This window comes from Notothenia rossii (assembly GCF_949606895.1).
Source record: "Notothenia rossii genome assembly, chromosome: 6".
Taxonomy (NCBI): Eukaryota; Metazoa; Chordata; class Actinopteri; order Perciformes; family Nototheniidae; genus Notothenia; species Notothenia rossii.
The window spans coordinates 40,273,171-40,296,088 of record NC_136909.1 but is presented as its reverse complement, the minus strand read 5'-3'; the positions used below and the strand labels follow the sequence as shown (position 1 = coordinate 40,296,088).

The 22,918-nt window shown below is 41.3% G+C and overlaps 1 protein-coding gene across 2 annotated transcripts in view; it reads left to right on the top strand.

The window, feature by feature from the left end:
* LOC307043283 (dual specificity testis-specific protein kinase 2) overlaps positions 1 to 22,918 on the top strand; it is a 53,960-nt gene that overhangs the window by 5,461 nt on the left and 25,581 nt on the right. For both annotated transcript variants that reach the window (XM_079687643.1, XM_079687642.1), the window contains exons 2-4: positions 1,860 to 1,923; positions 10,142 to 10,335; positions 14,224 to 14,345. In XM_079687643.1, coding sequence (XP_079543769.1) covers positions 1,893 to 1,923; positions 10,142 to 10,335; positions 14,224 to 14,345 — 347 coding nt within the window. In that variant the 5' untranslated portion in view covers positions 1,860 to 1,892. The remainder of the gene's footprint in view (positions 1 to 1,859; positions 1,924 to 10,141; positions 10,336 to 14,223; positions 14,346 to 22,918) is intronic.

The window sequence follows — 22,918 nt, the reverse complement described above, 5'->3', positions numbered from 1 at the left end:
TAGAGAAATAATCGACTACAGAATGTCGAAAATGTACCAATCAGAACTGAGTATTCAAATAAGACGTGTAATAATCAACGTTGTTTCCAGCTGGCAGGACCCTTATACAGTAACATCACTGAATGTGACCTGCTAGCAGCAAACAGACTGACACAGTTAGAGACTAGCTGCTGATCACATCTTTTCTCAGGAGTTTGAAACGGACAACTTGCAGCTATTATTTTTTTAACTGACACATAGCGAACATATTGCAGGGTATACATTATTGCTTTCTCAGCTAAATAAGTAGGGCTCAACAGTAGGGCTGCTCAATTAATCGTATTTTAATCGCAATTACGGTTATGGCTCGCAACGATTACGAAAACAACGTAATCGAAATATATAACGATTATTTTTGTATTATGAATGAATTATTTTATTTTTGTATTAATTATTATTTTTATTGGTTTTTCAGTTTAGTTATACTTAAAGTTCAGGGTAATCAACCGGTAAAAATTTACTTTTCAAAAATATTTTCTCCAATAAATTGATGTTTTCAAAGTAAATGGATAATCTTTTTTAATAATCGTGATATCAATTATTGACCCAAATAATCGAGATTATGATTTTTGCCATAATCGAGCAGCCCTAGTTTCTAGCAAAAAATCTTTAAGAGATGACATGAGCAGCCCTACCAGCATTTGCCATGGTAGCCAAAACATTTTTATTAGGTCTTAAATTGTAGTCCAACATTTATTTCCTGTTACTTCTGGACCATGACGGTGGGCCAGCCTTTAATGTTTAACTGAGTGGAATATGTTGAATATGTTTTACCAAAATGTTGGCTATGTTAAGGAGTTTTCAGGTTGTGACAGTGCACTGCAACATGTTTGTTGATCTTGTTTATTGGTATTTATTATTTTTGATATTATTTATTTAAATGTAGATATTAATGTATAATTTATTTTATTTTATTTTGTATTGGTTTTTCAGTTGATTACCCTGAACGTATAATTCAACAGTTAAAAAGTTCAAATTATTATTTGTATCTGTTTTAAAATACAATAAGTGGATGTTTTCAAAGTCAATGAATAATCGCATTTAATAATCGCAATTACAATTATTGACCAAAATAATCGAGATTGTGATTTTTGCCATAATCGAGCAGCCCTACTCAACAGCACCCCTCAGATCAGTTTTAATCCATCCCTGTCTTTGTCAGTTGTCTTAGATTGTTTTGTGAAAGTAATGGATATCTGTTCAGACCACGATGTGAGAAGTTCAGTCAGACAACTCACGTGTTTCTTAATATGTTTATTAGAAGCAGCATATAGTTTGAGTTTGGCGTCTAGGCTCGGGCCTCATCACTCCACAGATTTAAAAAGAACATTGAGTGATGATTAGATAACTATCCCACAAGCCTACAGGTGGAAGCTGGGGTGGTGGGGGGGCATCCAAGCAGCAGCAACATGAAACACAGCAGCAGGAACATGAACATGAACGCAGCAAAAGTAAGTGAACACAGCAGTGGCAGCAGCAGCATAGCGAGGCAGAGTCAGGAAGACCTGGCAGCTTAAATAGAGCGGCATGTTTAGGAGAACGTGTTTGGTTGGTTGTAAGAGGGACGAGGTGCGTCATGTGTTAATGTATCATTGGTGCTCGAGTTGACTGCCTGAACTAGCTTGCAGGCTTCGCCCCATTTGTGCTGCCATCCTGAAAGGTTTACACTCCATGTTTATTTGACTGTGTGTGTGATGTCTGATCGTCATGTGTCCTCATGTTAGTTTTCAGTGTTGCCCTTACAGTGTGTGTTGTTGTGGTAAAAGTCCTGTCTGTGATGTGTGCTCATGTGCTGTTGCATGTATGTGGTTCCTCCTCAGTTTCTGCACAGAGGCTTCCACCATCCTCGCAAGATGCATATGAATAGCTTATCAAATCAATGGAGTAAGTATTGAGAAATCTTTCTTCATATTTTGTTCATTTTGTTATGTACTAACCATGAGAAATATGTACCTGAGACGTGTGCAGGGCTACTGTGTGCAATAATCCTGTTTAGCTCTGCTCTGTTTTAAACGTGATAGTGAGAAGAGTCCTTTCCTCCATTTCTAACTTCCTGTACAGGCCAGAGCTTTTTTTTTTTTTTCACCCTCTGTCTGAAACCAGAGGCCAGTCTGCTCTGATTGGTTAGCTGGCCTGATCTGATGTGATTGGTCAACCGATTAGGGATGTCCCACGCTTAGCATATCACGTACAATATGTTGGAGCGCTAACCAACATTAACGCGGGTGTTACATAGTGATGTCACTATGTCACGGAAGTAAACAAAGAAGTCCAATGGATGGAACTTGCAGACCATTTACATGCACAACAATCTTTATAACACACAGGAACGGGAAAAACCCCTAAAGCATAACAGGGTCCCCGTAAAGGAATCATCTTTTATTTATGACAATGATAAGAGAGAATACCTATCGATGGTCATGTCTCTCCATAAAAGGATGAACCCAGTGTTTTTCAACCTGCATTTTCAAACCACCCCCTCAGTGGACGTGTTTCGAACTTGTTGCATTTCTTTTGACACAGCAAAAACATTCTAGCAAACCCAAAGGGGGTCCTGTGTTCTGGTTTACACACCTTTATTTACTGTTGTCAGGGACTTTACATCCCTAATCTGTCTGTGAGGCCATAAAGACTAAGCACCAATACAGCTCCCTATTTGTCCATGCTTCAAATGCTGCATTCAGGAATGTCTTTTGGAACACAGACTTGTTTTTTTCCTTGACAACTTGAACTTTGGGAATGTGCTGTTTTCACATTATACTTGACCTCCAACACTGTTTGCATCCCACTCGCTTGACTTTACAAGTGAGATGTTTATTTTCAAAAGGTAATAAGAGTGCCACAGTGACGCATCCTAAAACCCAGAAGTAAGCTGCGCATGGGTTCCTTCGACAAAAAAGTAATGCAAAGGCGGGGGGGGGGAGCTTCGTGACCACAGAGCATGTGAACGTTGTGATCAGCTGTTTTAGCCCAGTGCTGCTGTACAGACCGACGTTAACAGCAGCCCTGTCTGTGCACACGGATCTGATCTAACCGCCTTCTGGAAAAGCTTCACAAGTACGTCGGTACGCAAATGCGCTTTGTGACACAAGTGACGGTACGCATTTCAGATTGTTGCCGCGCATGCGTACCTGTGCACCCCTGAGTATAACCATGCAATACAGGTGTTAAAATCTCAAGGCAGACCTCATTTAATACCTTTTGGAGTATTAAACAATCTAAGAGGGGTGGAATAAGTGTTATTTTTTTCAATTAATAAGCTATTATTTTATCCTCTGTAGATCTTTAGTGACGATGGAATTGGTACTTGGTGATCTGATAGGAGTAGAAGGCTTCTGGAAATTGGAACAACTGGATTGAAGATTTGACCATATATTTGATGACAGTCAAAATTCAAGGGGTTATTTATTGTCATTGTACAATATAGATTTGAGAATATAATGCAGTTGAAGACATTTTTATTTTTTATTTTTTGCTACAAAAATTAATTTAAAAAAAAGGCATAAAGGTACATATAAGGTGTCCATATGCCCGACGTCGGTGGGACTTTAATACCTGGCAGGTGTCAGCTGTTGTGTTTGAATAATATTTACTGTGTAGTTCTGACTTGCTAAAAATAAGTTATATTTATATTCCCTTTACTCTATGTTATTAATAAATACATATATTAAATTCCACCTATTATGCAAAATCCACTTTTTCATGTATTTTCTACATCAACATGTGTCCCCTCTGTGTAAAGAGATTCTGAAAGTTTCAGGGACAAAGATTCCCTCTCTTTTTGTCCTGATCCATTTATATAAAAACCTGTCTGAAAATGAGCTGATCAGATTTTGTCCGCTTCATGATGTCATAACGATCTTTTGGCTTGTGTAACCATTATTCAATAACCAACCAGGGTAACCCCCCGTCAATAACTATCGCCCCTAGTGCAGCCAATGAAGGAGTGAGGTAGACGAGATATGTACATTGCGCAAATCCTTAACAATTTAAGGATTTAAAAAAAAATTGACGAACCTAACTTGAACAAAACTACCTTGACCCTAACTTCCCAAACTGGATGAGTTATGCTGCGTTCACACCGGACGCGATGCGAATATTCGCTTCGCTCTAATCGCTCCTATCGCATCGCTCTAGTCTAATGGTGCGTTCACACCGGACGCGATGCGAATATTCGCTTCGCTCTAAACGCTCGAGTTTCACCGCGGCTGCCAGCTGTGTTTACTCGCATCATTCAAACAAGACGCGCTGGCTCGGGAGCTACAACTACAACAAAATGAACATATTTTACCGTGATTAAATTGTAATACACATTTCTAAATGATGCCGACGTAACAACATACTGATACCGGTTAGTAAAAACCATGAATTAATGCTTGACAAGTTTGCAGACAAGACGGCAGGCGATAAACCTTTTAAAATGCTTGTTTTCTGAATGGAGATTGGGTCGACCAGGCTAAGCTAACGTTGTATATGCTCACAACGTTAGCATATACAACGTTGTGAGCACATTCATAACAACGGCCTACAGACATAAATAAACCGGCGACTGTATTCGCCATGACACAGACAGTCTTTGGTTTGTACTTGTTTAACTTCTGTACAGTTTCTGAACAGATATGAGGAGCTGTGATCTCTGTGTGCTAACTGCTAACAGCTAATGGCTGATGTTTTCTGGTTGAACGTCAGTGACGGCAGGCTGAGATCCTCACCGCTGATTGGCTTCCGCGAGAACGCGTCACGTGAATTTGACGCTCGAGTGGAAAAAATTGAACTCTCGCGTTTGACGCGGCACAGTTCAATCGCCTCAATTGCATGATTCGCGCCGCGTCCACCGCTTCATGCTCGCCGTCGGAGCGAATTCGCGTCTGTCCGCGTCTCTGCATTGACTTTACATGTAATTTTCGCCGCCCCCAAACATCGCATCGCGTCCGGTCTGAAAGCAGCATTAGGCTTTGACTATAGAAAATGTGGTTTCACCAGCAGACCTCACCCAAAAAAGGGGAGAGGAACAGTTTTTGTATTAGCAAGATGACAACCATTGCCTTATGTTCTCCTATCCTTACTTTCTGACTAAGAGCAGCCCTCAGTTACAAAAAACCCACAGACTCTAGGTCAGTGTTCACGCTCAACACCAGTTTAAAGAAGCCTGTATAAACTGGCCTTGACAGAAAACGTCTTGAAATCCTCGGACTATGAGCTTCTGTTGGCAGGTTTGGTTTCGCAATGACGCACGGACCATGAGGCTGGATAACTTTCTGTTACCATGCACTTCTGCGTGCCTCAGTTCTGATCCTTTATACTGAATAGCGACTCCTGATGCTCGTAATCTTATTTTTAATGTGCCTTGATTTGAAAATAAATATGTGGTTCATGTTCTGCAACAGTGGCGTCACTCTGCATTGCTACATCCCCCACCAATTCTGGTCCAGTGGGAAGCCACAGCTATGTGTGCTCTAGCTCTGGTCGTCCCTCATTGATCCGATGTCATCCGATCCCCCACAGTACTGATACGTCCTGCCAGCTCTGCATCCAGAACCCTGCAGACCAAGGCTTTGGGGCAGCTCTGACAGGAACGTCACTTCGCTTTCGAAAATCCATGAAGCAATCAACAGCTACTGTGGCTTGGCTCAGGCTAGTTTTAGTGTTAAGCTGTAATGCATGTGGCCCCAGCCTGACATGCCATGACTGGAGGGCAGTGGAAGTCAGATTGATGCTCTGCCGTGGTGCAGCGCCCAGTCCTTTACATACTTTAGTCCTGAAGTCACTGAGGCTCAGAGGATGCTGTTTCCACACCCTGACTCTGAACACAATCCCAATTCTTTAGTGGCATTTAGTTCCTATTTTGTCATTTCTTGGACAGAACCCATGTTCCTGTGAGTGTCAGCATATGTCTCCTGGGATGGTAGATTGCCATCAAGTACACTAACACATACCTGGTGTTAAAAGAGCAGATTGACTCTCTGTAACCTTTATCTTTTTGGCTTAAAGTTTGTTTTCTTCTGTAAGGCTGTCTGGAAGGAGTAGCAGTATGAATGTATAAACACACACTAGCTCTCTGCTTTGATTTTACGACAATTCCCAGTCTGATCTTCCCGACCATACTCAGAGAAAATCCTGAGGGACCTAGCTCTTGGGAAAAATGTTGTTTTGGTGCTAACAGATTTTCGCTTTGAGATTTCTTCAGCAGCATTCCTTATCAGCGGGGAGGACGTCAGCGTGGTGAAGGCCAGCCCTGGTATTCCTGTTGATGGTGTGTGTGTCAGACGCAGGTCAACCTCACAGTGACTTGTGATAGTACAAGTCTCCCCCCCCCCACACAGGTTTCCCTGCATGCTGCCTGTGTAAACTTCACATCCCATGTCTGGAAGAATCACAAATCTGGAGCTGTTGCAGAATCACACCTTGGCTCGCGTGCAACAAATCTGAGTCAGTGACAACACAACAGCTAAATGAATCCTTTATGAATCTACAGACTGTTTTAAAAAGGCCCTATTTTGCTTCTTCAATTACGTTTCTTTTATATAAATCTGCTTCCCGATGTAATTCAATGGGAAAAATGTTTTTGGGCCCAATGGCATCGACACTTAAGATAAAATTCCACCATTTGGCCACTACGAAAATTCCCTATTAACCTAGTGCTCTTCTTGGGGCTTGGTATCCAAAGACATGCCTCACAATAATAGTAATATGCTTCTGCTGAATGTGCAAATAGTCCGTTGTCTGCTTTCATACAAGACATATGCACTTTTTAACGAAATACCATTGCTTTTTTTAATTTATCCAATCAAATCCACGTTTAAAAGTGTTATCAAGAAATCCAAGTAAAAGACCAACCAAGAATCAGTTTCTCAATACTTTTTGACCTTCGACTGCTAGCTAGCAATCATGGGGGGTAAACGATGGTGATGATGATTTCAACACACATTCTCAAAAGAAGAACGCAGCTCTATGGAAAATACTTGTTATTGATCCATAGGTGGTTTTATGCTTTGATTTGTTCAAATAAGAACATTTAGAATACTTTCAACAGTGGTTCCCAGTCCTAAAACCCAGAAATGACTTGTTTTCCACTTCCGGTTCCCATGTCTCACAGTCAATGGTTTGTTGAACGTGTTTTTTGGCTAGACGCCAAAAGTCTGGTCTGTGCAAGCAGAGGAGATTATCACGTTTTGTTTTATGACATAAAATACTTCAGTAAATACCCTACAGGTGAATATCTGAAGCTTGTACACATCATAAAAATGATGGTTGCTAACAAGGAAATAAATAAACTACTATACATCATCACACCAACACAAGGCCATCCTTAGCTTAGCTGTGGTGACGGGCAGCCATGTGATGTAGTTTGTATCATTGCAAACGTTTTATTTCTGCCGATTACATTAACCTTTAAACAAATCACAAAGTGGTGTTAATACGTGGAGATTATCGTTCTGAACAAAGTATCATAAATTAGTGTTGGCCACAAAGTTTATTTTCTGCAATATACGGAAATCCAATGGGGAAATCCCTTTGTTTTTTGTTGTTGCCCTTGCAATGCTAACTTCCAAGTCTGCCTAAAAAAATATGTCATCACTGCACCACTCTATTGTGATGAGTATACTTTCTTACAGCAGAGATTGTCTTATATCGTTTATGTGGGCTTTTCCTATTAAGATGAAACATGTCAGATTAATGGATTGATCAGGAAAATGTATTTTTCAGACATCAAAACAACATGAATATTGCAAGGTAGACAATAGCAGGTGAATACCGGTCAAATCCAAAGTATGGTGAAGCTGGTCATGCTGCCAGGTTGACTGCCAGTATGCCAGGAGACTTTCTGTTTAGTCCCAAGCCCAGTGAACAAAAGCTGCTTGACAAAGCTGGGTTCATTCCCCTGGCTTGATTGACAAAAACCCAGCCAATTGTGTTAGCGTGTCAGTGTGTGCTTTCCACCGGCGTCATTGTAAAGGCGACAGAGGCTGTTGTCGTGGTGAAAACAAACTCTGACCTTCAGTGTAGGCACAGCAGTCCTCTGTGGCCGAATGAGGTCAGGACCACCCCCTGTATGAGGAGTAGAGAGCAATGTGGGAGTTGACGTTTCTGCAGTCCTACAGAGGGGACTCCTTTAATGCTCCCAACATTATGCAATTCTTTGTTGAATATATGTTATGAGTGAAAGACGCACACATTTCTTTGAGTGGATATCCTAACTGCAATTAAAATGTATCTACATGTGTTAATGTGTTCGTAAGCTCTGCTGGCACTCTGGACTGTGTGTGGATGTGTGTTCACTCACAGCCTTTGTATGCGTCAGTCCTGCCTCTATTTTAGACTCAAATGATTCACCTTCGTCTTTGTTTCACTCTGAAGTGGAGGCACTTACCCTCATCCACGCAGTTAATAAGTGGGAGAGTGAAATTCGACCTTTAGTGAGCTTCTCTTCTATTCAGGGTCCTTTCATACTGTTGAATGCAAATTGCCCTAAAGGTTGTCCTTTTGTGTTGCCGTGATTGGTTAGCAGAGGTGTGCAAGGAAACTGTTGTTGGGGGAGATATTAAAGCAGATACAGAATATAAATATTTATAGTGTGTTTTTTTATCTTTATGTGTCTGTCCCTTTTCAGTTGAAGTCCCATCAAAGGGGCCCTTTTGTGCACATATCAGTATGTAGTGCCTCTACTGGGACATGTCTCCATGCTTTAATGTTCAAAAAGCTCTTTATTTTTCTCATACTGCCTGTGCTGCAGCACCTCTTTTCACCCTCTGTCTGAAACCAGAGCCCAGTCTGCTTTGATTGGTTAGCTGGCCGGCTCTGTTGTGATTGGTCAGCTGTTTGAGATGTCACCCCTTAGCCTATCAAATACAATGAGTTGGTGCGCTAGTCAATAAAAGCGCCAGTGTTACATATTGATGTCACTATGTTACAGAAGTAAAGAAAGGAGTCCAAGGGAGGCGTTTCAGGCAGGGGGTGTGTGCGGAAAGAAACTCCCTCTCGAGGGAACACAGGGATGTTGTCCTTTGCAGACCATTTACATGCACACAAATCTATATAACACTCTACAGGAAAAGGAAAACCCACAAAAGTATAATAGGGCCTCTTTTATACACCATGTTCTGGGCAAGTTAGCCCTTCAGCAGTGTTGCACATATATATCCAATTCAAAAGATGCAATGTAACCCTAGAGGTGATCTTCCTGCTCTAAAGAAATTGGGGGGCAGCATTTCACCCGATCCATCCTTCCATCATCAGCCGATCAAAATAACACTGCTATCTTGTAATCTTTACATGTGGCAGCCTATATGTTTCATTAGCCATCTGTGTGTTAACTGTGGCGCTGTGGTCTACGTTACAGTACATTTGATTAGTTTATTGACTTGGGTCCAGGGGGCCAGAGACTGGGGATTGACAAGCGTTTTTGTCTCGTCATGTCTCTGGATATGGCCCAGCGTCCTGCCGGGCAGTAACAGTTATAGAGTTATATAATTTAATTATATAAAACAAATATCCAGCTCCAGCAAGCATATAGACTACCAATAAAAAACAATGTGCTGATGAATCTTAATAAAATATATAATGCCTCTAGAGTTTTTTGTAAGAGTTTAGCTCTCATGGGTGCCTACCTCCACACACTCACACGATGATTGTTCTTCGGTCGGTGCATTGGTGTACTGGAGTAGATTATCGGCATAAGCCTTGTTGTTTTGGAGGGTGGGGTCAAATGCATTCTGACTGTAAACAAACATCTCAAGAGTTTGAGTGAAGGCGAGCCCAGACCGCCCTCACTAGGAGATCACTAATGATCACCTACGCCAAAACCAACCAATCCATGGTCTGAAATGTTTCAAAACTGACTCAAAGTGAATATGTGCTCCACCTTTGATTTATTGAGTGATTCTTTTTACAGCTTGCATTTTCTGTGAATCATGAAAATGAATGAATAATTCCAGCTCAAGAAAAAAGTCCTGGTTTGTCTCTATAGTCCAGTGGTCAGAGGTTACACTGTATGGAGAAAAGAACCAGAGAGTCCCAGGGTTAATTTGCGGCCTCAAACTGTGCTGCATGTTATTTCCCTGTCTTCAGACTAACCTGTGTCAATATGTCCGTACTTTCCCAGCGGACATCACCAGAATGTGTGATGTGGACGTGAACCCAGAGCCCACCAGTCCCACCCTGTACGGCGAGTCTTCCGACAAGTACTACCATGAGGACCGCTGGCAGAAGCTCCGCACAGCTGTCAGAAAACTGGAGTTCTGGGAAAACTTTACTGCTGAGCTGATCGGGACTGGCTTCTTCTCCAAAGTCTATAAGGTACTCTCTCTGTTCTCTCTATGTGTTGCCTTGTTGCCGGCCTACGTGTAAGCTGCCATCAAAGAATGCTTTGTTCCAGACACACTAATTTGAACATTCTTGTGCATTCCATGATTGGCCCACCAGCTTTGGAGAACATAGGGCGCAATACTCAGCCTAGGTGAAGACCTTACATAATTCCTAATGTGTCACCAGTGCAAGAGTGGAGCTGATTTTTGACACATTTAGGATTTGTCAGAATCAGAAACGGGCTTATTGCCAGGTAGGTTCACACGTACGAGGAATTTTACTTGATGTCATGGTGCATACATACACATTTTAAAACAACATTTAAAAAAAGTACACAGATAGCGAACTATATTAAGAACACTGTAATACAAATATAGTAAGATAGCAATAAAATAAAGCAGTAAATTACATCGAAATAGAATATAATAAATTATAGAATATAAAATAGGTGCAGTAAGCAATATTTAAACATTGTGTGCATTAATGTAATGCGTCAGTGGGGGGGGCCGGGCCTTGTTTAAGAGGCCGGGAGCGGAGGGGAAGAACTGTTCAGGTGGCGAGAGGTTCTGGTCCTGATGGAGCGCAGCCTCCGTCCAGGGGGGAGGGGGGTGAACAGTTTGTGTCCAGGGCGGGAGGGGTCGGCCACTATCTTTCCTGCCCGACATTCCTGCAGATGTTCTGCTCCCATTTGAGGTCCTGGGGGTGATGATGGTCCCCAGGAAGCGGAAAGACTCCACAGCAGTGACTGGGGAGCCACACAGAGTGATGGGGCGGGTGGTGCTGTGTTCTTCCTAAAGTCCACAACCATCTCCACTGCCTTGAGAGCGTTGAGCTCCAGGTGGTTGTCCCTGCACCAGGTCACCAGATGGTCCATCTCCCACCTATAGGCAGACTCGTCCCCAGCAGAGATGAGTCCGATGAGGGTGGTGTCGTCTGAACTTCAGGAGCTTAACAGACTGGTGACTGGAGGTGCAGCTGTTGGTGTACAGGGAGAAGAGCAGAGAGGACAGAACCAGTGCTGATGTTCCGGGGGTCGGAGACCTGTCAGACAGGAAGTCTGTGGTCCACCTGCAGGTGGAATCGGGCATGTGCAGCTGGGAGAGCTTGTCCTGCAGCAGAGCCGGGATGATGGTGTTGAAGGCAGAGCTTACGTCCACAAACAGGATCCTGGCGTAGGTTCCTGCTGTGTCCAGGTGCTGGAGGAGGAAGTGAAGGGCAATGTTGACAGTGTCGTCCACAGACCTGTTGGCTCTGTAGGCGAACTGCAGGGGGTCCAGGAGGGGGTCTGTGATGGATTTGATGTGGGACAGGACAAGGCGCTCAAAGGACTTCATAACCACAGAGGTCAGGGCGACAGATCTGTAGTCGTTTAACCTGTTAAGCCCCATAGCCCCCGCCTGAGCGAAAAAATGCTAACGCACTTAGCACAGAACTCTAGGTATAAATCAGTGTAAGAAAACGTATTTCGAGAGTACTTGTCCATGGACAAGTGAGTTTGTCAATTTACTTGTCCGAATACATTTCGGCATCGTATTTTACATTTCCCCACGGTTTTTACGACACCGCTAACGTAAGTGAGCGGTAAGATTTTACTGCATCACACATAGGGTTGGGTATCGTTTGGATTTGGCTTATGCGTTTCGATTCCGGTACTTTTCGGTTCTCGATTCTGGTTCTTTGAGAGGGTAAAAATAAGTCCCATGACAAACTGGGAGAAAAATATATTTATGAAAACATTAAGTCAAATCTGTATTCCTATTTACAAATCACTTCATACTGTTTAATTTTGTTAGGGTTATTGAATACAATTATATACAAATAATTGTTTAGTTAGTTCTAAGTGGTGCAGTTTGAGAATGTACAATTGGCCCAGTCTCCTCTGATGTTACACTGCGTTTGAAAAGTATCGATTCCGATTCTGCTTATCGATTCCGGTTCTTATCGATTCCCCCGTTTCGATTGCAAAATTGTAAAAGAAAGAGGTCAAATGTTTAGATAGCAAAAATATCTTTATTTTTTCAAGCTTTTAACTGCACAATAGCTGTGCTTTATTTCAGCTGAGGTAGCAGCAGGAAACCTACTGACATAAGTTTTATAACAGTACCTGGCTTTTACTGTTCAAGTATCCTGCTATCTTCACACTTTTTTTTAACCTTGCATACCTAAATGAAGGAGCTTCGACAACCGAGAAGGGATGTAGCACTTTGCGTTGACAACAAATGCTGTTACCGCTCTGTGAAACTCCTCCGTTTTTCTCTGGTCAGCTTTCCTTTTAATGCCAAAGAGAACGGTGTACCTAGCTGTACCTGGCACTTCTGGACATGTAAGCGGCGGGTCCGGGGTGCTAGTGCTGGCTTTTGATGTCATACTCGGGCTCGGAGACCACAAGCCATTAAAGAATGTACATTATTTTTATCTCGATGCCGTGCTGTCTTAAATGTTTGCTTAAATTAGAAGTGCAACCGGACAAACAAGCTATTAGCTTGCCACAGGCATTGCATTTTGCCTTGCCTTTCTCTTTTTGTGTGTAGTGGAGCCACACTTTTGAGCCGTTACCGCGATCCATATTTCGTGTTATGAGGTGACTGAGCCCGAGCCGTGCATGCTGCTGGGTATCTAAACAAATCAAATCACACGCTGCTGTTCCGTTGATGCGTGATGTCGCCACGTTACTACAGGTCCTTACAGATAGCTACGTAGCTTTAGCCTACGTCCGTGCACATATGTAGGCTTTCTTTGCAATACTAAAGGGTTAGTCTACCGCGTTTAGGAACCGTTAAACAGAACCGTTAAACAGAACCGAAATTGTGTATTTTGTATGGGCACCCGGTACCCGGCATTTTCTTATCGGTTCTCATCTGGAACCGAGTTTCGGTTCCCAACCCTAGTGGAGGGGGAGACATTGTCAGGGCCAGCCGCTTTTCTGCTACTGAGTTTTCTAAATAGTTTGTCCCTGATGAAATGAGCTGTAAAGATACTTTTCGGTTACTGATATTGGAATTATTATCATTATATGGACTTATGTTCATTGTATTCACAGAGAAAAGACAAAAGGGTTATTGATTTCCTAGATCAAGAATCAGAAACAGGTTTATTGCCAGGTAGGTAACACATACGAGGAATTTGCTTTGGTGTGTATAGTGCATACATAGACACATTAAGATAAATACAATTGTAAGAAAAAGGGCCAAAAGTAGAACTATTATAAAAAACTATTTTAAAACTGTTATAACAATACAAATATAGAGAAATATTAACAAAAAATATGAATATGCAAATAAAACTAAGTAAAGTAAATTGTGACAAAATACTCTCTCAAAATGTTCTATCTATACACTTTTGAAATCTTATGTGTCTCAATTTGGATTCTTCCCCAAGTACACTGAATTTTCAACGTCATAGACACTTCTGCAGTCTGTGAATTATACCCGGGTAGAATTGTCGCCGCTGTGCCCTCACCAGAAGTGAAGAATGCTGCTGTTAGCTGGATAGCTAATAATCATTGCTAGCTAGCTATCTGCAATCTTTCTCAGTACCAAATAGTTACATACTTCTCAATTAACACAACAGATCCATGGTGGCTTCTTTTACACACCAGCATAGTTTTACGTTTATTGAATTAAGCTAAGTAAGTTAAATGTGAAAAGTGTGCAAAGTTACATTATTTACCTTGTTGACCATTATGAGTGAACCATGCAGGTAGCCTACTCATAGTGCATTTTGCCATACTTCTCATTGGGACGCAATTGTGCTCTAAAAAAGCACAGTATTATAGAAGTTAGTGAACACACTGTTTCCACTACTAGCTTCTCCATCACTACAGCTACACCATGCACCAGTATCACTGTCTTTGTCTCTAATGGAAACCGTGTCCTTCAGGTGATGCACGGCACCAGTCGGAAGGTGATGGTGGTGAAGATCTACAAAAATGACGTGGACCAGGAGAGCATCGTACGAGAGATCAGCCTGCTGCAGAAACTCTCCCACCCCAACATCGTCAGGTAACACAAAAAAATCTGATTTTCTTCAACTCGTTGAGTCTCCACACCTTCCCACACACACTCTCACTCTTTCTGCACTTCCACAAACTGTAGTTTCACAGCAGCTTTTATAACCAGAGTTACAGAGTATGATAACATTAGATTTATTAACAGTAGTATTTCTTCTTAAACAGAATGACTAATGTTCTTATGTAAACACAGATCTCTTGTGCCTGTGAAGTCCAATGGTGCTCACTGTTGTTACTTTGGTGTTTTAGTTACAGGACTGAGGCACAGGAACCTTGGCCTCGTCACTTACAGCGGTTACATAAAGGGTGAGGCCAGGCAGACATGATGTTTGCCTAATGCCTACGCAATCTTAATTTAGCCACTTAGCAAGGTTACAGTGGTAAGGTTATCAGAGAGAAGCTTATCTGTTATGTGCTTGGTACACGCCAGGAGCCAACGCAATACTGTTGCTAAAATCTTCATTTAAATTTGACCAGGTGTCTGAAACACAGTACCAAAAGGACAGTCACTCAATATGTTATCAGTTTTAAACTTTTAGCTACATTTAAAACTCACTTATACATTTGAATACATTGCATTCATTATATTCCTACATTATTGTGGAATAATGAAAGTATGTCTGTGTCAATCAATCAATTCAATCAAATTGTATTTACCAACATCACAAATGATACGTTTGTCTCAGGGGACTTTACAGCTTGTACAGCACGACACCTTCTGGCCTTTGATCCTTGCAGCGTTCAATTAATTGCTGCCAATAAAATCCTTAATTAAGGAGGAAAAAAAGGGGTCCCTCTCCCAGGACAGATGGACGTGAAATAGGTGTTGCTTGACACAATCCAAACGTAACCTTTAAAGAGATCCTATTATGCTCTATGGGTTTTCCCATTCCTGTAGTGTGTTGTATAGGTTTTTATGCATGTAAATGGTCTGCTGGAGTTTTTTTGAACATTGAAGCATGGAAACATGTCACATTGGAAGCAAAAAATAATCATATGAAGCTGAAAATAAGCAGAATAGGGCCCCTTTAATAGTGGTAACGTGCCTGGTGAGAGACAGTAAAACTTCAGTGATGATGCCCTGGATGCTAGTAATATGCATTTTTGGGACATGAGTGTACGGAGATAGAGATAGAGAGGACATGAGAGCATGCAGAAAAAGAGAAAGAGAAGAAAGTTCCTCCGAAGTCAAAGCCTAGGATACCTAAATGTAAGCCTGAGCAAGCCCTAATCTCTATCGAAAAGGAAAGTCTTAACCCTGCTCTTAAATGTGGAGAGGGTGTCTGCTTCCGGAACCCAAACTGGAAGCTAATTCCACAGAAGAGGAGCTTGATACACAATTCCCCAGTGGGACAGTAGTGTGTTATGAGCTCTTTAAGATAACATGGTGCCTGACCATTGAGGGCTTTGTAGGCTGGGAGGCACATTTTTAATTATATTCTTTGTTTGATAGGGAGTTCCTTCAGAGTATGGAGCTATATCAGGGTCATAAGTTTTGATCATTCAAAAAAATACAATTTATTTGAAAGTTCAAGTTTTTATCCTGAACTTTGAAAAATACAATGATGTATTCAAAATAAAAAATTGAAATAATCTTTGGGAATAAAATATTTATTTTCACATTTCATTTTTATACATATTTTGATATTTGAATCCTTGTTTTTTTCAGTTTCAGATTTTACATTTTCAGATTCAAAACAATAATTTTTTCAGTTTTAAATCTTGTTTTTTCAGGTTTCACATTTATTTTTGGTTTCAGATATTTTTTCACTTTCAGATATATTTTTTCCGCTTTCAGATTTTTTTTTTCGCTTTCAAACTTTTGGCTCTGATGTTGCTTGGGGGGCGGTGCTTACCAAAGAGTAGTTTGGCATCCTGAGTGACAGGCCCCCCTCTGTCATGTTGGCTTCATGGATGTTAGGTAGCGCGAGAAATATAACTCGACTCTTTCTATACACAATACTCACGTGATTGGTGGTAAACAAAACTGATACCAGCGTCAAAGTTCCGTTCAGCGAGCTGTTGAGCATCGTAGTTGGCAACAATCGCGGTATAAGAGCAATAAACTGTTCTAGAATGTGAAATTACATATCCGCAACGAGCCAGCAGGTTGTTCTATTGGACCTGACGCCATCCCCCGCTGTCTCACGGAGAGATACCGCAGGTCTTTCCTTCCTGCAGCAGTCAGACTATACAGCCAAGCCCCCTAGTAGACCCCCCCCCCCCACGTACACAACAACACAGACTATAACACCCCTTGCTGTTAAATACCAACTAGGCTATGTGCAATATTTGGAATATATATATATATATATAAATATATGTATGCCGTTAAAAACTATGCAATATATACCTGGCTGCTAAATCCTCAGAACTGTTACAGGATGTGTATTTTGTAAATTGTATAACTTATGACTAATAAAGGTATTCTGATTCTGATCTGATTCTGAACTACGATGCTCAACAGCTCGCTTAACGGAACTTTGACGCTGGTATCAGTTTTGTTTACCACCAATCAAGGGAGTATTGTGTATAGAAAGTGTTGAGTTATATTTCTCACGCTAACATCCATGAAGGCAACATGACAGAGGGAGGCCTGTCACTCAGGATGCCAAACTACTATTTGGTATGCCCCTCCCCCCAAGCAACATCAGGACCAAACGTTTGAAAGCGAAACAAAAGATCTGAAAGTGAAAAAATATCTGAAGACGGAAAAAAGATTTCAACCTGAAAAAACAAGATTTGAAACTGAAACAATATTGGTTTTGAATCTGAAAACGTAAAATCTGTAACTGAAAAAAAATAAGGATTCAAATATATTTTATATACAGGACTGTCTCAGAAAATTAGAATATTGTGATAAAGTTCTTTATTTTCTGTAATGCAATTAAAAAAACAAAAATGTCATGCATTCTGGATTCATTACAAATCAACTGAAATATTGCAAGCCTTTTATTATTTTAATATTGCTGATTATGGCATACAGCTTAAGAAAACTCAAAAATCCTATCTCAAAAAATTAGAATAGTTCCTCAGACCAAGTAAAAAAAAAGATTTATAACAGCAAAACACAATCAAAGATTTGAAAATGTCCATTAATGCACTCAGTACTTGGTTGGGAATCCTTTTGCACGGATTACTGCATCAATGCGGCGTGGCATGGAGGCAATCAGCCTGTGGCATTGCTGAGGTGTTATGGATGCCCAGGATGCTTCAATAGCGGCCTTTAGCTCATTAGCATTGTTGGGTCTGGTGTCTTTCAGCTTCTTCTTCACAATACCCCACATATTCTCTATGGGGTTCAGGTCAGGGGAATTTGCAGGCCAATCGAGGACAGTAATGCCATGGTCAGTACACCAGTTACTGGTGGTTTTGGCACTGTGGGCAGGTGCCAGATCATGCTGGAAAATGAATTCCTCATCTCCATAGAGCTTTTCAGCAGACGGAAGCATGTAGTGCTCTAAAATCTCTTGGTACACAGCTGCATTTACTCTGGGCTTGATGAAACACAGTGGACCAACACCAGCAGCTGACATGGCTCCCCAAACCATCGCTGACTGTGGGAACTTCACACTGGATTTCAAGCAACTTGGATTTTGCTCCTCTCCAGCCTTTCTCCAGACTCTGGCGCCTTGACTTCCAAATGAAATACAAAACTTGCTTTCGTCTGAAAAGAGGACTTTGGACCACTGTGCAACTGTCCAGTGCTTCTTTTCCTTAGCCCAAGTCAGACGCCTCTTCCGTTGTCTTGAGTTCAGAAGTGGCTTGACCATGGGAATACGGCTATTGTAGCCCATTTCCCGGACACGTCTGTGAACAGTGACTTTTGATACCTGGACTCCAGCTTCAGTCCACTGTCTTTGAAGCTCCCCCAAATTCTGGAAGCGACTCTTCTTCACAATGCTGTTAAGGCTGCGGTCATCTCTCTTGGTTGTGCAGCGTTTCCTGCCACATTTCCCCCTTCCAACAGACTTTTTGTGGATGTGCTTTGAAACTGCACTCTGTGAACAGCTTGCTCTTTGAGAAATTTCTTTTTGTGTCTTACCCTCCTGATGGAGGGTGTCAATGACGGTCCTCTGGACAGCAGTCAGATCAGCAGTCTTCCCCATACTTGTGATTTAGTTTACTGAACCAAGCTGAGTGTTTTTCAAGGCTCAGGAAACCCTTGCAGGTGTTTCGAGTTAATTAGACGATTCAAGTGATTCGTTGAACACCCTACTAGTATACTTTTTCATGATATTCTAATATTTAGAGATAGGATATTTGAGTTTTCTTAAGCTGTATGCCATAATCAGCAATATTAAAATAATAAAAGGCTTGCAATATTTCAGTTGATTTGTAATGAATCCAGAATGTATGACATTTTTGTTTTTTTAATTGCATTACAGAAAATAAAGAACTTTATCACAATATTCTAATTTTCTGAGACAGTCCTGTATGTATAAAAGTGAAATATGAAAAAAAATATTTTATTCAAAAGAATTGCTGAACTCAATCAAAATAATATTCAACCTGAAAAATTATTTTAAAAGGTTATTTTATTTTGAATACATCATTGTATTTGGTGGATACATTTTTTTTAATGATCAAAACGTATGACCCTGATATAGCTCCATATCAGAATAATAATACAAGAATAATATGCATACTCAAATCAAAATGTTGATTTTCTTGTAAAATATTTCCACAATTTCATGCTGTTTCTAATAACTTTTCCTTTAACATTAAATATTATGTGCATGCATTATGGGCTTAGATATGTCTCATAATTATTTGTGTGAACATACAAATAATTTGTGTGTAAATATGTGATTTGTAAATGTAAGACACCATCCACGAATGCATTTAAAAGATTTGCAAACTCACAAATAAATGTGCAAGTGTAAAACGGATCTGCAAATACGCAAAATATTTTCACAAATAAAAAAAAGAGCTTTAAATATCTCTTTAACATTTACAACTTTCGATCAGGCATTGTGAATCCATTTTGTATTTGTCGACCAAAAATGCGCTCGTGGATCTCAATTCTCTGCTTGTGGATCGTCTTTTTACACACACAGAGTTTTGAGACAAATTTTCCGCCGATCTCGGCTCAAATCTACTCGTGTCACTCGGTTATTTTCGGAAACCTCGTGATGGCCTGCTGATGACGACATTTCTGCATGGTTTTCAAAGTAAGAGCATGATGGTTTGTTTAATGCGCTGCTTTTTTAATGAACAGCGGAACTTTATATGCATTCTTTATCACCATCATCATCATGTTATAGTGATACAGTTAGTTTGTAGTTTATTGGTTCAACTTTCTTCATTGTTTTTTGTGTATTCAGTCAAGCGGGTCAAAGTTACAAAGCATTTCACATCTTATTAGCCGAGCTTGAATGAAACACCCAGAAGTAGCCTACTTGTACTGTACTGTAGCATATCATTTTCAAATCAATCATTTTTCAAATGATGAATTTCACATAATATCAAAAGAAAACATACATTTTTTGGGGTTGCTTAGCAGTTGCAAGCTACCGTCTGGCGCCGCCCCTAGATAGATAGATAGATAGATAGATAGATAGATAGATAGATAGATAGATAGATAGATAGATAGAGAGAACCAAACATCATGCTCTTATAGGGGTGTAACGGTATCCGTATTCTTCCCGTACTGTCACGGTTCGGACATCACGGTTCGGCACATGCAGTCACACGACGAATACGCCTTTTTTTTACAAAAAAAAGCGGGGGTTGAGGAGTTTGACGCTCGTCAACTATCAGCCTCGCTGCGGGGAAGCAGTGTGTGGACATGTCAGCGCAACTTACATGATGCCGAATTTAACAAACACATTTAAACAATTGGTTTAAACGGCATAATAATAAGGGCGATCGTCCGTTCTGTGATTTTCCAGAGCACACATGTTATGATATTAGGTTCATGCAGAGTGAGATGAGGTCTCGGTCCCTTTAAGAGAGAGAGAGAGAGAGAGAGAGAGGGGGGTGTGGCTTGTGCACGTGTGTTTGTGGATGGTAGAGCGACAGTGAGGGAACGTGTATGTTTCTGGAAGTGAAACGAGGCAGCAGAAAAACAGAGGTCTGTGATGTATTTTGTGAAACAGAAGAACAGCTAAATAAATGCATCGGCCTCCCAAGAAGAGCTTGCCTCTCTCCAGTCATTTAAGCTAAAGTTGGTTATTGAAGCTGAAGCTTGTTGCTTCTGCCCTCCTCGACTACGGTCTGGGAGCCGACAGGAAAGTTCAACACACATGGCCAGTCCGCCCCTTTGTAGCATATTATTTCGATGAGAGATGAGCAGATCGCCACTGGGCTTTCAACTAAATACACAGCCACGCAAAAACTGCGGCATTTGTACAGCTCCTTATGGGTACTGCAATTAGTGAAGTGCTTTCCTCCGTGGTGAAACGATCAGTACTGCACCACGGAGGAAAGCGGCAGAAAGTCACCTGGAGTCAAGGAGAGCGGGGCTGCGTTGCGTGCATGGCTTCCTTCTGCAGGTAACGGGGAGACGCGCTCTGGCGGCGGTCTCGTTCAGGATCCGAAAATACAATTTAAATATTTTTGCACACTTATTCCACTTATTCCTAGTGTGCCACTGGTTACGGTGCCAGGGGTTGCCGACCCCTGAGCTAGAACCAAGCCCCCAGGAAGTGCGCCGGGCTCAGATGTAAATATTCGTGCTGGCCAAACGGCGGTAGTACACTTCCGTTTGGTTGCCAGGCCCGGAAACACTTTTTCCATTGACTTACATGGGGAAAGAGTGGTCTGTAAATCGTTGGATAATTTTTTTTAAACTAAATAAACAACCCAGTATGAACACTTGTATAGCCCTTATTAAAAACATTCGTTCCTCAAGTTGTAAAAATGTGCTAATAACGTTATTCTGAGAGTTATATCCCTCTGCATTATGAACGCGCATCCAACCCACGGGACCGCGCCGCCCGGCACGTTCATGTTACGAGTTCAGCACTACATGCGTTTATCTTTACCCATGGATGCACAATAAGAACGGACCCATATCGTCTTTCTGCCATCCCACGGAGCTGTAATAATGGATATATTGCACATGTTTGCTGTAATTCATCATTAGTCAAATATTATACTACATGGGCTGTATGATTACATCTTGTACCGTAAATGTTGTATTAAATAAAGTTAATATTACCAACGTTAGATTAACGTACCTGTAGCTTCTTATTGCACTAAGAAGCTTATTGCACTGTATATATATATATATACAGTGCAATAAATATTTCATGCTAAATGTAGCTCTGTTGCTTGGATATCACTACATCCTGTTACAGCGTAATATAAGTACATAACGATTGATGTGCACATTAGCATAATTACTAGCTAGCCGCTAGCTGCTAGCTGCCGCCTCGTTAATATCAAATCCATCATAAAAACAAGCCATTACCATGCTGTCATGAACGTGCGGTGCTGTTACGTGTACGCAAATTGACGTGCTTGATGTGAACGAGCATTTTGGTTAAAGTTGCGCATGCGCTATGAGCGCACATACGGGTACTTCTCAGGCGTAATATAAGTACATAACGATTGATGTGTACATTAGCATAATTACTAGCTAGCCGCTAGCTGCTAACTGCCGCCTCGTTAAATTATCCAAGCTGCTTTCCTGGGTTCTAAAGTGCTGTGAAGCAGCCTGTTCTCTGGCTTCAGTCTGGGTGGAAGAGCCATCTGCAGCGCAGAGCTCTCTGGGTAAACTCTCCTCCTATTTACAATACTTTTGCAGATGTTTCAAGCACTTTTCAAACACTATTCCTGGCTTAAAAAGTGATGTGCATCACCCTGGATCTCCAAATCCATCATAATAACAAACTATTACCATACTGTCATGAACGTGCGGTGCTGTTACGTGTACGCAAATTGACGTGCTTGATGTGAACGAGCATTTTGGTTAATGTTGAGCGCACATACGGGTACTTCTCAGGCATGCCGGGTAATCTGTGACGTTTTGCTCTCTCAAAAGTTGGGCCATTTTATCATCATGCGCTAATGAGCAACTCTCATAGGAATGAATGAGGCCCCGCCTCCCACGCTGTATCTAGTTCTTATTATACATCCATGGCTAGAATCCACCTGCTTCTTTTAAAGGTGACCTATCATGCAAAATGCAGTTTTGTACGTCTTTTATACATGAATATATGTACCCGGTGTTCCAGGGAACTCACCAAGTGTCAGAAAACACAACCCTCTCTATTTTCCTCCATACCCAAATCTCTTAAAAAGGGGCTGCAACGGATCTGATAAAGACTGATCCAGATTTGAACACTTTTATGACGTAACAGAAGTGGCGCTACGGCTATTGGGCCGACTCCACCAATCAGGATCAGACAGCCACGGACATTGCCGTTCGAAAGCGCTGGAGATGCTGTAGTACATATGCCAGGCCTGTAGATGGTGCTGTTCTCAAAGAATCCGCCCATGCATGATCTGTTTGGTATTTTGAAAAATAAAAAGTATAAATATGCCTTATATAAGTATGGTCATACACTATATTATTCAAATATAGCATGATAGGTCCACTTTAAATCAGCTGTGTGG